General features: G+C 37.3%; 1 protein-coding gene across 1 annotated transcript in view; it reads right to left on the bottom strand.

The window, feature by feature from the left end:
- C8a (complement C8 alpha chain) overlaps window positions 1–14,597 on the bottom strand; it is a 65,561-nt gene extending 50,964 nt beyond the window's left edge. Inside the window, exon 1 of the mRNA XM_026382554.2 lies at window positions 14,436–14,597. Coding sequence (XP_026238339.2) covers window positions 14,436–14,512 — 77 coding nt within the window. The 5' untranslated portion in view covers window positions 14,513–14,597. The remainder of the gene's footprint in view (window positions 1–14,435) is intronic.
- Between the last annotated feature and the right edge of the window lie 614 nt (window positions 14,598–15,211).

Below are 15,211 nucleotides of genomic sequence, written 5' to 3'. Positions count from 1 at the left end.
AAGTGAGCGAGGACCTTGCCTGGGCTGACATATCCATGTGCTAGAAACTGGTTTGCCTCCAAGGCAGGGATCGTCTCTTACCCCATGCTGCCTCCTCACAAATTAAAAACCTTGCCCAGGTCACTCAGGGCCAGGGAAGCAGTCCTAGCTTGCCTGGCTCTAAGCCCGAGCCTCTTCCCCAACAGTGTTGCTGCTGCTGAAGGTCAGCCTGCTGGACAAAGGTGGAATGTCGTCCCTTACCATCAGAACTTCCACCACCCCTGGGAGCTGGGCAGCCCGGCTGTGATCAATAGTACAATTATCTCCCTAGCATAGGGAAAAAATGCTTCAAATCGTGCTGCTTACACATGAGCTGCTACTCCTGCCGCAGATGACCCCTGGGCTAAAACCCCCAGGCAGACAGCCACAGAGCGGCAGGAAAATCATGTTCCTCTTCACCCTGGTTCTCACAATTTTGCTCTCAGATTATTGAAGACCCCAGAGAGCTTTCAGTGAGCTAGATCTATGGATATTCACAGAATTCAAAATAAAAACAGGTATTTTAAAATAGTTGTTAATGTATTTAAAGCTATAAAAACCCATTGCATGTGACCATAAGTAATTTTTAAAATATATGATAATTAGAAGAGTATCATTGTTTTACATTTTTGCAAGTCCCTTCAAAGAGGCTCCTTTATTGGATCTATAGCTATGTGTTGTTTTGGTTGAAGTCTATGAAAAACATCCAGCCCTACACAGTTACATATTTGGAAAAGGAAGGACTGTTTACAGTTTTTTTTTTTCAAATGGATATTTGTGGATATGTGGATATTCTCCTTTGTTATTATACCAAAACTTGACAAGTGGTAATTTCTTATATGTTAGGCGCAATGCAGTGTCTGAAAGCTTGTCAACAAAATCTTTTGTGCTCTCTTATATTAAAATCTGTTGGTCTCAGTACACTGAACAGATCTTGTACCCATACATAATTTTTTTTAACATCAGGCATTGGAAATTTGGAAAACGGTAACTCACTAAGTTCACATACCTTATAAATATTTGCAAATTTACTATATATAGGAAAAAAATAAAACTTGTTAATATCACTAGTGATCCCATCAAGTTCACAGTGCTGACTGAGTTGTGTTTCTTTTCTCATGAAGACTTATTTGTTGTTCACAATAATTTTACTTTTTATTTTCAAGTGATAGGCTATCTGTGTTCACGTAAAAATATATGTAAATATCGATTCCTGAATGACCATGGTTTGGTGGCAGTTATCTATGTCAAGTCAAAACGTGTCCCTCCAAAATGCATGCATGAAAGCCTACACAACACCATCAGGGTTGTGATGTCATTTGGAAATGGCGGCTTTAGGAGGTGAGTGATTAAGTCCAAAGATTGTGAATGGGATGAGTGTCCCTACTGAAGAAAACCTAAAGATCTCCTTCACCCCTTCTGCCACATGAGGACATGGTGAAGAGACGGGACGTTTATGAACCAGGAAGTGGGCTCTCACCAGGCACTGAATCTGCCTGCACCCTTCTCTTGTGAAAAACAAATGTTTTCTGATTAAGCCTCTCAGGCTCCAGCAATGTGTTACAGAAGCCAGAGAGACTAAGACAAGTGGCTGTTTGGACTCACAATTCAGTGAACAGAACATCCAAGAATTATGGGACAGCATCAAAAGACCAAATCTAAGAGTTATTGGGATAGAGGAAGGCACAGAGTTTTAAACCAAAGGAATGCACAATCTCTTCAATGAGATAATATCAGAAAATTTCCCAAGCAATGGGAATGAATTGGAAAACAAAATATAAGAGGCTTACAGGACACCAAATGTACAAAATTACAACAGATCTACACCGAGGCACATTATAATGAAAACACCTAGCATACAGAATAAGGATAGAATCTCAAAAGCTTCAAGAGAGAGGAATCATATCACATACAGGGGGAGACCAGTTCATATCTCAGCATATTTTTTCAACTTAGACCCTCAGAGCCAAGAGATCTTGGAACAACACATACCAAGCTCTGAAAGAAAATGGATGCCAACCAAGAATCTTATATCCAGCAAAACTAAGCTTTAGATTTGATGATGAAATAAAAACCTTCTATGATAAACGAAAGTTAAAAGAATTGACAACTAGAAAGCCTGCACTACAGAACATCCTCAGCAAAATATTTCAAGAAGAGGAAATGAAAAACAATGATGAAAATCAGCAGAGGGAGGGATTACACTAAAGGAAAATCTAATCAGAGGAGAAACCAAGTCACAAGTCACGTTAAATACCAAAATAAACAAAATTGCTTTTCTTCAAACAATCCTCATACGTCACTGCATTGTTTGTGCCTTCTTCCCATTTTTGCCATGGAATATTTAGATAACATTTCTCAAGGACTGAGGTGTCATAAAATGAACAATTCTTACTGCTTCAAAGAGGACTTTCTTAAGTAAAATTTTATTTTCCCCCCCAATGGATATGGTGCCACTGCCTTGATTTTTTTTTACCAAAGCTACAGTGGTTTAATCCACCATTTTGCATCATCAGTGCTGATACAAACACGGTAAAAAGGGCAAATAATGTCCCACCATTATTATGAAAATTGTTTTGAACCCACCTGGGTCTGTGAATCAAAACTCGTAATAATACTGAGACATTCTTTGCACTTTTCATCATGTTTATATTTGCACTGGGCTCTGCAGAACAGGCTCAGAGAAACTCTAACCCATCAAATGATGTTAGAATGTAACATCGGCCTATCATCCCTTCAAAAGAACTTAAGAAACTTCACAAACTTCCTCTCCACCTGGATTCCTGTCATCCCTTGACTCACATCCCTTTAACGAGCACTCCACCCTCGTGGTGCCTCCTTTTCCTTATTGCTTATGGTCTTCTCTGCACTCTAGAACCTTCCTTCATCATATTCTGGACCTCCTCTTCTCTGAAACAGCTTCTCCTCCAAATCACTAATTTGTGAATCACCTGTGAATAGTCACTTGGGCCTCCACTGCTGTTCCTCCTCCTCCTTTTTTTTTTTTTTTAATCTACTCAAGGACTCTCTCTGCACTTTCCTGGGTGGGACCTCACTGGGCCTCCATTAACTTGACACCAAGGCTTTCTGTCACTAAGACACTTTGTATCTTTATTTTTCTTTGGGTTTCATTTTGGATTCCACCGGTTTGTCACTTTAAAATATTAACTAGGTGTGTTTCCTCCATTACACCTACCTGTATAGCCCAGTCCTGAGTGAATTCAACTATCTATTTCTTCACCTGATTAACTCCTAAGTATCTTTCAGACTCATCAAAAATTTCAATTCCTTAGGGAAACATTTCCCAATACCCAGACTCTTAGCTACCTCCCTTCATATGATTTGGTCAATTTCTGCATGTCTTTTGAAAAATTAATTATCACACTCGCAATTTAGGTGTAATTCCTGTTTCTTCTACCAATTCTAAGATGTATGGATGCTGGTACCACCTGTGTATTTTCTACTGAAGTCCTACCATCCATCATCGGCAGGTACATAAAAGGTGCTCAGTAAATATTTTGGAAAGGGGGGGGGGAAGAAACAAAGAAGAAGAGAAGGAGAGGAAGAAAAAACTACAACCAGTTCCTGGGAAATAAGCAGTGACAGAGTTGAGAGATTTCTTTGAAACTGACTCCTGGTTAGAATCTAATTAAATAATCTAGAAATTCAAACAGCTTCAAGGTTTGGTTTACCCAAACCTGGGTCTATCATTTTTATAATAGGTTGCCCTGGTAATGAAAGAATGAATTGCAGAAACATGGAGAGAGAAAAAAAAAATTCCAAGAAGGTATAGGGTGAAGATTTGGGAACAGAAAAGGACTCCGGCATTATTCTGCATCTCACTACAGAATTGTCAAGATAATGTCATTGTAAGCCCATGGAAACCGCATTATGATGTCAACATGGGAGCAAACAGTATTAATGGCTAAAAGCAAAAGCCTGGACAGAGCAGAGAGCTGGGCTGCTGTTGGTTTAAAAGCTTTGTGACAGGGCTGGGAATGTGGCTCAGGCGGTAGCGCGCTCGTCTGGCGTGCGTGCGGCCCGGGTTCGATCCCCAGCACCACATACCAACAAGATGTTGTGTCCGCCGAGAACTAAGAAATAAATATTTAAAAAAAAAATAAAATAAAAAAAAATAAAAAAAAATAAAAGCTTTGTGACATGATGTCTAGACTGAGGCACACATAGTAATACTATCACTGAATGCCAGAGCACAGAAGGTGCACCAGGACCACTCATTACATCACTACAGGGTTCTAACTTTCAGCCTGATCATTCCAATGAGTTCCTCTTGTCATTCCAATGAGTTTTTTAATATATATTTTTGGTGATTATGACATGAATGCATTTACAATAAGAAAAACAACAATGATTGTAAAACTAAGAAATTACCTCAAATCCCACCACCATTAATATGTTGTTGGTTTTTCTCCCACTCTTTATTTTTATAATACAGTTGAGGCATATTGAGTGCCTTTCATATTCTGATTTTCCACTTAATCGTAGAGCAATGGCTCTGCATTGTTCCACTTCCCAAAGGTTCAACAATTAGATTTTTAAGCCCCCCATTTTATTGGATTCTAAATTATTTACTGAAGATAAAGCCTGGAGGTTGAGACGACAGATTTTAAAGCTTATGACACATTGCCAAATGGCTTTCCAAAGGAATTGTTATCACTTTTCATTACTTCATGCTATGGCTTGGTGCCGTTCATGAGTCTGAGGCTTGGTCTCCAATGAGGTGGTTTTGAGGTGGTGGAATCTTCAAGAGGTAGGGCCTGTGGAAAGTAATTACATATGGAGACACCACTTTCATGAAGAGATTAAAGCAAGTCTCTCAGAGTGGTTGAGCGTGTAGAAGTGAGTTTATTCCTCCAAGAATGGGTTGCTATAGAAAGAGTGAGCCTAGCTACTCCACAGCCTCAGGCTTCCTGTCTCACTATGTGTTCTCTTTCCCACATGCTCCCACCATGATACCATCTGCCATACTATAGTATACCCAGGTGACCCTCACCAGAGCCTAGTAAATGCCAGAACCATGTTTTTGAACCTCCAGAATTATGAGTCAAACAAACATCTCTACTTTATAAAGTATCCAGCCCCAGGTGTTTTTTGTTATAGCAACATAAAATGGACTAATACCCTTAAGGAGCCATTCATAATTCTGTGGCCTAGTAAACTGGCAGATATTTTTAAAGCATCTCCCAGCTAGCAAGAATCTACTCAATTAGTGAGACATTTAACGTGGAGCAGTAGGATTTGGAAGCATTTGATATTAACCTTTAATTTTTTTTTCCAATTTGCTATGTTACATAAACAAGTTACTTTAACATTCTGACTTAGTTTTTTCATCTGTAGATAGAGCACAAGTCAATACAGTGCTATTGCAAAACTTCTCAATGTGTATTCTGTGGAGAACTAGTTCTTGAAATATGCACACAGGTAGAGGAGGAAGTGAAGAAAAGTTCCATGGTCAAATTCATTTGGATAAGCTGCCCACAACACCCTATTCCTGGAAACTTAAAATACCTAATGCTGTATTAAAGGACCTGAGAAGTTCTTCATTTTACTTTGCTTAACCTAGAATTTTCCAAATTTTTTGAACACAGGTTATTTCTTTTCTCATGCAAATCGGGTAAGGCCACGTAACGCAGTAGAAGAAACACGGATGTAACAGAAAGAGGTTTGTAGTCTATCAAATATGCACTCAAATCCACTTTCTGCCACTCACTGAGCTTCAATTTTCTAATAGTTCAGAAACAGAGCTAATAACTTGGGAGACTTTGGGATATGGAATGAGATCATAAAGCCTTAGCAGAGGTCTAGCATATATTAGTTCTTGTCTATTCTTCTCAAATATATAAATGCTTATAGAACCTCTCCATCTTTATCAATAATGTGCCCTGGGGTATAGTGAGACACTTCTCCTCTAAGCTGTCATATTAGGGAAAAGGACTAAATCATGCAACCTGTAAGTCAAATGCTTGACCCCCATAATGTGGCCACCTCAGCAATTCAGAAAACAAAATATTAATTAGCTACCACTCCCAAGCTAGAAGGTCAGAAAGCCTCCTGATTATTGCCAGGGGGTCTTCCTAATAATGTGGCTGTGCATATATTCAAAGGCCATTGTCACTAATTAATAACCTTGAGCCAAGTCCATTCACTGACATGGGAATTGCATTGTGAAATGGAGGTATTCTAAATTTGACCATGAAAATGCTCAGTCTTCGGCATCCTCCATGTTGCTAAACCCAGTAGAGAGTTTTCTAGCTTCATCTAATCTGCCCTTTGTTAGCTACTATTTTCTTTATGGAAATTTCCCTTTTTTGGACCTCTTCAGCACCAATCTTCCTTGCTCTCTTTCTGCCTCGGGACCATTTCTTTTTGCTTTCCCTAAAAACTAGAATTCCCTAGAACATTGTCTTTCTTGCCTTTCTTCTCTCTTTTCTCACCTGGAAGGAGGTAAGATCCACTCCTTTGTTTCCTACACCATCTGGGCTAATGCCTTCTCAAAGTGGGCCTTCATCCATTTTACATCTCTACCAGTTGCCTCTCCAGCATGAAAAACTTAAAAGCCTCCAGGTCTGAACTCTTCATTTTCTCCTTCAACCAACTCCTCTCTCAATTTCACCAACATCATTGGTAGAACCACCATGAAGTATCTGTGTTCAGGCCAGATACTTAACAGTGGTCTTTAATTTTAATGTCTTCCTTTTGCTTCCTCTCATCCCATTCTTTGGAAATTTCTGACAATTTTGCTATCAAAGTGTGTCTCAAATTCCAGAAGCCTGTCTCCACTGCCAGTATGCTCTATTAAGGCACCATTATCTCTTACCCAGATCATTCTGTGGCTTTCTGTGGGCCAAGACCTTCCATTTCATTTTAACCTATTCATTGCACAGCAACCGGGATGTGACCTGGTTGTTTTAAATGAGAAATCAGGTGATATCCCTCCATGATAAGCACCTCCAGAGATTTTTTGGTGATTTACTTTTTACTACACACAAACTAAAATTCAGACTCCCCTGGTGAGGCACAAGGCACTCCGGGGTCCACCTGCTGCCCACCTTCTTGTGGCATGATTCTCTGTGTTCATGCCGTCTCTTCCTTCAGCTCACGTGCACCACGGACACTTCCCACCACAGGTCAAAGCACATGCTGATCTCTCCCTCTTCCCTCCTGCCATACGGCTCAGCTTCTCTCTGCTTGCCCTACATCTCAGTGTAAATGCCCCTTCCACAAGAGGATACCCCCTAACCAGCCTCTTTCCTCTATTTTCTCTATCAAAGGGTGCATTGGATTCCTTCATAGTATTTTTCACCATCTTAAATGATTTTTTTTTGTTTATTTGTTTACATGTTTACTGACTGTATCACTAAATTCCATGATATTACCTATTTAGTTCACTACCTCGCACACCTAGAATATTTATGATTAAATGAACATTTTCATTGAGTGAAGACAAAAAGTATCTTCTGTGAGCCAGAGACATATAAATTCCATATAGACTTTTAGTTCCAGGCAATGGCAGGCTCTCCTGCAGTATTTTGCACAAGGATGTTTTCTACACAGACCACTCTAATTGTACCTCATTTATCTTGCCTGACCTTTCCTCCAGATAACTTTCCTTGACCTGCCTACTAAGTGTCAGGTACATAGAGCTTCACATACTTCATTCCTACCCATAGACTAATAGCTCTGGAAGGCAGATATCATATCTATATTGCTCACCATTGTATCTAGTCCTGAACATAGCATCTGGTATGCAGTGGGAAATGAATAACCAAATTTTAACACTAATGTATTATCTCATTAAAATTCCATAATCACCCTGTGAAATAGCCATTATTATACCCATTCTGTAGATGAGTAAAACAAATTCATAAGGAAATTAAATGTGTTGCTTAAATTTTATGGGTAGTAAGTGGCAAAGCCAGGATTCAAACAAGGCTGTTTTGGCTCCAAAGTCTATCCATTTTTCTAGCATTCCAAAATGTACTGTGAAGAATTTCTGACAAATGGGAAATAGAATAACAAAAAAATTTTTCTGATGATATACTGTGTAATAGGCTCTATACTAAGTGTTCACATGCACTTTCCTAACTCCTGACAAGAACTCTATGAAATATGTTTTATCACTATTTATAACTAGAGAAGTTGAAGTTTGCAGAGTTTAAGTAACTTATCCAAGTTCTGTAGCCACTAAGTGGTGATGTTAGAACTTAATCTCAGGTTGACCACACTCCATAGCCCACACCCAATGCCCCTTGCTGTATAGCTAAGGATTAGTCACCCTGAAGAGAAGTCTCCATATCTCCATCACTGATTTTTGACTGGGAGCCAGTACTTCGATTGTTTATGTTAATTAAAAATTCCTGTTGCCTAGGTGCATGGTAATTTCTAGGCATCTGGATAACTACTGAAAGCATCCACATGGCCCTGACCCAGGGCACTTTGGAAAACACATTCTGATGCCCATAAAAGCCTTAAAATAAAAAGAGGAGCATAATTGAGATTTCTTTGGTCTACTGCCTATATGACCTATTTTTTAAAAAACAAAAAACTTTTAGGTGATGCTTAGATTATTGTGATTTCTGTTTAGGGTTCTCATTCACATTTCTTCTAATCCCCTAAAGAATTCTGGTTTTCATCAGTGGAGATGTTGGGTAGAAAATATTGTGAAAAATCTTTGAGTATCTTAACTCCAAATTCAGTAATCATCTTTCTCATCAATACAAGTGATTATTTGTGAAGCACTGAATTTTTTTATTGGTTAGTTGGTGGGACTGTAGTCATAGCCGTGATAAGCCTAATCTGGGACATGAAGCCTGGCAATGCCTTTCATGTAGGTAGATGCATGCCTGACATATCAAATTGCTTTCTTCCTCTCTGACCTTCAGTTGGGAAAATAATAAGAACAACAATCTTGGAAGATATAATGATGGTAAAGTTGGCCAGTATTCCTCAAGTGCTAGCCAAATAGTCTTATTATTGAAATCTTTCCTTCTCCTTCTAAGGCTCAGTTTCTTTCTCTGTAACATGAGTGGATTGAGCTACATGCTAAGTCCTGCCTAATTGCAAAAAATCTGTGAAATACAAATAATGAATTCAGCAAACAAGAATTTTAAAAATGCTAAAATCAAACCTAGATTACTTAAGGATAATTTTGAACATGATGAGGGAGAAAGTACAAGATTTGAAAAAGTACCTAGTGAAATGTTCGAAGCTAGAAATTTTAACATCAAAAATGAAAACTTGATAGGCTAAACAACAGATTAAACACTGCAGGAAAAAGATTAGTAATCTTGAAAACACAGTGATAGAAACTAAAATGAAACAAGGAGAGAAAAAAAGATTACCAACAACAACAAAGAAAAATAGAGTCTCTGTAACCTGTGGGACCATATCCATATCAAGCATCTCATCCCCACAACTGGACTGTCAGATGGAGACATGAGAAAAAAATGGACCAGAAAACATATTTGAATTAATAAGGCAAAAAATTCCAAGTTTAATGCAAACTATGAACCCCCAGAACCATATCAAGTTATATTGTAAGGGAAACTGCTAAAAATTGATAAAGAAAAAAATCTTAAAAGAAAAAAAGGAAGGAAAAACCACAGTACACAAACAAGAACAAAGCAGAATTATTTTGAGATTATGTAATACCGAAGATAATGAAATGACATCTTTAAAGTAATGTGGATATGAGAGGGAAACTATTCACTTAGACTTTTATACTAAGCAAGGATATCTTTCAAAATGCAGGCAAGATAAGGACTTTTTCAGAACAACAAAAGAATTTGTTGCCAAAAGATGTGCACTACAGTCAATGTCAAAAGAATTTTTTCAGGTAGAAAAAAAAATACTAGGAGTAGTATAGTATTACTTGATTTTAGGCTGTGATCAGTTAAAGATGTAAGTTATAAATCTCAGAGTAAAAACAAAAGTAGAATAAAAATTAAAGTAGAATGGTTAATGGTTAACCATTAATTAACTAAGCCATTTAGAAATTAGAAAAAATATTAAGTCTATAAGATGACCCCAAAAGAGAAAGTAGAATCAGAAAAGAGATGGACAAATAGAAAACAAATAGTAAGATAGTAGCCTCAAACTCAAGTTTGTCAATAATTATATGTAATGTAAATGGTCAAATTTCTGTCAATTGAAAAAGCAGAGATTGTTAGACTAGATTAAGCAAGTCTCATCTCTGTATGTCTATATAAAGCATACTTTAAATATGGTCATATAAGTGAAAACAAAATATTAGATGAAGATTTGCCATGAAAACACAATTGATAAGAAAACGAAATGAAGAACCAGGACAATTTCCAGAGATAATGACAATCAATCATAATAATAAAGGGGCAAGTCATCACAAAGACATAACAACCTAAATGTGTGTGTTGTTTAGAAGTTTTTTAAACTTGCAAATTCTTTTAATTTAACAAGATGTAGGTTTTAATATATGAGGCAAAAACTGATACAACTAAAATAAATAAATAAATCCACAAGTATAATTCCATATTGCAACCTCCCTCCCTCCCTCAGAAAGTGATAGAAGAAAACTTGAGAAACATTAATCACCAATTTGACTTAATTTATTTAGAATCACATACACTGAATAAGCAGAGAACACATATTTTTAATGCATATGGTATAATCACTAAGACCACATTCTTAGTCCCAAAACACATTTCAATAAATTAAAAGAATTGCACAATAGTAACAAAAACAGCATGGTATTGGCACCAAAATACACTTATAAACCAGTGGTACAGAATAGAGAATACGGAGACAAACCCACATAAGTACAGTTATCTCATACTAAAAGGTGCCAAAAACATACATTGGAGAAAAGATACCCTCTTCAACAAATGGTGCTGGAAAAACTGGAAATCCATATGCAACAAAATGAAATTAAACCCCTATCTCTCACCATGCACAAAATTCAACTCAAAGTGGATCAAGGACCTAGGAATTAAAACAGAGACACCGCACCTATTAGAAGAAAAAAGTAGGCCCAAATCTCCATCATATTGGATTAGGTCCAAACTTCCTTAATAAGGCTCTATAAGTGCAAGAATTAAAATCAAGAATCAATAATTTGGGTGGATTCAAATCAAAAAGCTTCTTCTCAGCAAAAGAAACAATCAGTGAGGTAAATAGAGAGCCTACGTTTTGGGAGCAAATTTTTACCACAGGCACATCAGATAGAGCACTAATCTCTAGGATATATAAATAACTTAAAAATCTTAACACCAAAAGCCAAATAACCCAATCAATAAATGGGCCAAGGAACTAAACAAACACTTCTCAGAAGATGATATAAATCAACCAACAAATATATGAAAAAATGTTCAACATCTCTAGCAATTAGAGAAATGCAAATCAAAACTACTGTAAGATTTCACCTCACTCCAGTCATAATGACAGCTATTAAGTATACAAACAACAATAAATGTTGGCGAGATTGTGGGGGAAAAGTCACACTCATATATTGCTGGTGGTACTGCAAATTGGTGTAGCCAATGTGGAAAGCATTATGGAGATTCTTTGGAAAACTGGGAATGGAACTAACCTTTTGACCCAGCTACCCCACTCCTCCGTCTATACCCAAAGGACTTGAAAACAGTATACTATAGGGACACAGCCACATGAATGTTTATAGCAGCACAATTCACAATAGCTAAACTGTGGAACCAATCTGAATGCCCTTCAGTTGATGAATGGATAAAGAAAATGTGGTATATATATACACAATGGAATACTATTCAGCATTAAAAGAAAATAAAATCATGGCATTTGTAGGTAAATGGGTGGAGTTGGAAAATATAATGCTAAGTGAAGTTAGTCAATCCCAAAAAAACAAATGCCGAATGTTTTCTCTAATATAAGTATGCTAATCACAATGGGGTTGGATGGGGAGCATGGAAGGATTAGATGAACCCTAGATAGAGCAAAGGGGAGGAAGGGGAAGGGATGGGGCAGGGGAGTAGGAAAGACAGTGGAATGAATGGACATCAGTACCCTAAGTACATGTATGAAGACATGAATGGTGTGACTCTACTTTGTGTACAACCAGAGAGATGAAAAATTGTGCTCTATAATGTATGAACTGTAATTCACTATGCTGTCATATGTAATGAATTAGAATAAAAAATAATTATAAAATTTTCAAACTTTAAAAATTTTGAAGTAACACCATACCAAAAGGTATTATTCACATAAAAACATAATAGACATCTATTGATTTTGCAGCTAATGATTATAAATTCCTTTCATCACCATTGCTTTCAATTTTTTTTTTCTCACCAAATATAGTAGCACATGTATGCAATCCCAGCTACTCAAAAGACTGAGGCAGGAGGATTACAAGTCCAGGATTCAATGAGGCTATCCTGGGCAATTTAGTGACCCTTTCTCACTAAATAAAATAAAAAGGTCTGGAGATGTAGTTCAATGATAGAATGTTTGCCTAGCATGTGTGAGGCCTCGAATTTATTTTTATTCAAAAAATTATTGTTCTCAAAACTATATTTCTATTTAAACATGTCTAGTAAGCAAATGTTAAACCTGAGCTTATTAAAATGTGCACCATTAAAAATGTAAATATCTTTGTCCTCTTTTCAATGTTAGGGTTCATGTGAGATTTTATTCGGTGGGGAGAGAGCACTATTGCTAAAAATAATCAATAATAGATAGATTTGAAATCCCTAACTTATCGGGAACATCCATGCCAATTGGCATATTATAAATTTCTTCTGTCTGATTATTGTCAGCCAGCCAAGAGAATAGAAATACCAACAAATGACAATCACAATCACAGAGCACCACTGGCAAGAACTTTCTAAACAGCTTCCTAAAGAGGAGGCATTGTTCTAAGGACTTTTCATGCTTTTAATTCTTGCTCTTACTTTCATCCCATATTACAATTGAGGAAATTGAGAAGTTTCATAACTTGCCTGAGATTGATACGTCCCCAGTGCCCAAGTCAGAGCCTAGTAAAGCTATAACCAGGAAGTTTTCCATTTTCAAAACCAACATCAGACACACTGGCATTAGACACAAAAACTGCATGATTTCCTCCTTCAGCACTTTGTGAAGTGTTTAATTGGTTCTCTTTTGCCTTGACTTAAAATTTGCCTCTTCACTGGTCTGTCTTGTTTGATAAGTTCATCAAACATCAAGACTCTTTGCTCATTTTCAAAAAGGATTACAATGATAAGCTTTTATAATTAAGAGTATCTCAGCAGAGATTTCCTTTTCCACAGTTCTCTTGCCTTTATCTTCTAATTATTAGAGATGAATTTTCTGATTTTTTTTCAAAATTATATTTGCTTTAAATACAAGTTACAAATTAACTGCTTATAAAAACGCTTTCCCCCCTTCTGAACTGTTACTTAAAGGAAATCCCTCTTGTTCTCACATTTAAAAGCAATAATGATTCAAAATTGAATTATTTAATAAGAATTTGAATAAAAATAGCTCTATTTAAAAATCTTCAATGGTTCAGTGTCAGGGACTGCTTAAAAGCTATTCCAAAGGTGAAATAAAGGGCTGGTGTACACTTTGCAAAGTATTTGATGTTAAGATATAAACAACACGAAGCCAGGTTGGAAATCTCCAAGAAATAGAACAGCTAATGTGCACATGGAAATATCACCTCTCACCTCTGCCGGTTACCCCCAGAAAACGGTAAACTCATTTTCAGAATGATACAACTGAGGAATCTACAGTCTCTTGACATTCCCCAAAATAATATTGAATACATTATCTAATTTTATCCTTCCCAACACTGAGGCAGGTATTTTTATGATTCTCTTATAGATAAAGAAGTTAACCATCTGACATTTCTTTCTTTTTTTTTTAAAGAGAGAGAGAGAGAGAGAGAGAGAGAATTTTTTAATATTTATTTTTCAGTTTTTGGTGGACCCAACATCTTTATCTTATTTTTACGTGGTGCTGAGGATCAAACCCAGCGCCCCGTGCCTGCCAGGCAAGCGCGTTGAGCCACATCCCCAGCCCACCGTCTGACATTTCTTAAGAGAACTACCATTAATCAGGTGCCTACTATACTGAGTACATTTTAAATGCAGGGATTTATTTCACTGCTTTAACACAAGTAGAAGAGCCATTATTAGTCTCATTTTACAGACAGGGAGACTGAGGATCAAAGAGATTAAGTGGCTTGCTCTGGATTACCCAGCTCCTGAGGATGAGAGCTACGACTCATACACAGGCTGTTTTGACTTACAGTGCAGGGCCTTTGTCCTGGCCCATCCTTCTGCACTGGATTAGTAATAACAGGAAAAAAGATTACATTCCAGCCTAACGCAGCCTGTTGCAAGCTCTAAAGTGTCTTGTTCCCCAGCCGGTGACCCCTATTTCGCAGAGACATCAGGCCCACTTACTGGTTCACCTTCTCCTGTGTCGTTACTCCCAGCTGCCAAGTCATCAAATACAAGAGGAGGAAAGCAATAGCAAACATCTCATCCAGAAGCCACCAGCTTACATTAACTCTAAGGAATAAAACTGTTCAGGAAGGTGGAGTCAAAGATGTCTACAGGCTAGGACCTGTGACATCTATCCAATGTGGAAAACTAACAGAACTCCCTCAATTCCCACTCAAATGGGATTAACCAATAACCAGGCTATTGATTAGCCAAACACCTTAAAAGTGGCCCAGACTCTAAAGGCCACTGCCCTTTAAACCTTTTGAAAAAAAAAATATCCACATGGTTAAGGAAAGCTGATATTTAACCAATATAAGATTGGCAAAGAGATTTTTATTTTCAGATAGAAGCAAAAAAAAAAAAAAAAAAAAAAAAAAACAAGATGGAGTTGCAGAATTCCTGGCCTTTCTGAAGGGTTCTTAGAACTTCTGAGGTCAGATCAATCTGTTCTGCAAGAATGAAACAAGGCTGGTGTATTAGTTCAGACATAAGCAACCAGAAAAAATGTAGGAAATACAATTACACTGAGGTTCTCCTATATATTGCTAAACATCTGGAGCCTGAGAAATACGTGTAATTCAGTGGACTTGCCACTTTTTGTACGCACATAATTAAGATCCACCTTTCTGAAATAGATATCTCCAGGAGACCCCTCTAGAATTATAATGTCAATAATAGCTACACATCTTCACTGATGATGCCATACCTGCATCTGATCTCTCATTTTTCCAAAC

Source organism: Urocitellus parryii, chromosome 11, assembly GCF_045843805.1.
Source record: "Urocitellus parryii isolate mUroPar1 chromosome 11, mUroPar1.hap1, whole genome shotgun sequence".
NCBI lineage: Eukaryota > Metazoa > Chordata > Mammalia > Rodentia > Sciuridae > Urocitellus > Urocitellus parryii.
The sequence above is the reverse complement of the archived record's forward strand: the minus strand, read 5'-3'. Positions and strand labels throughout refer to the sequence as shown.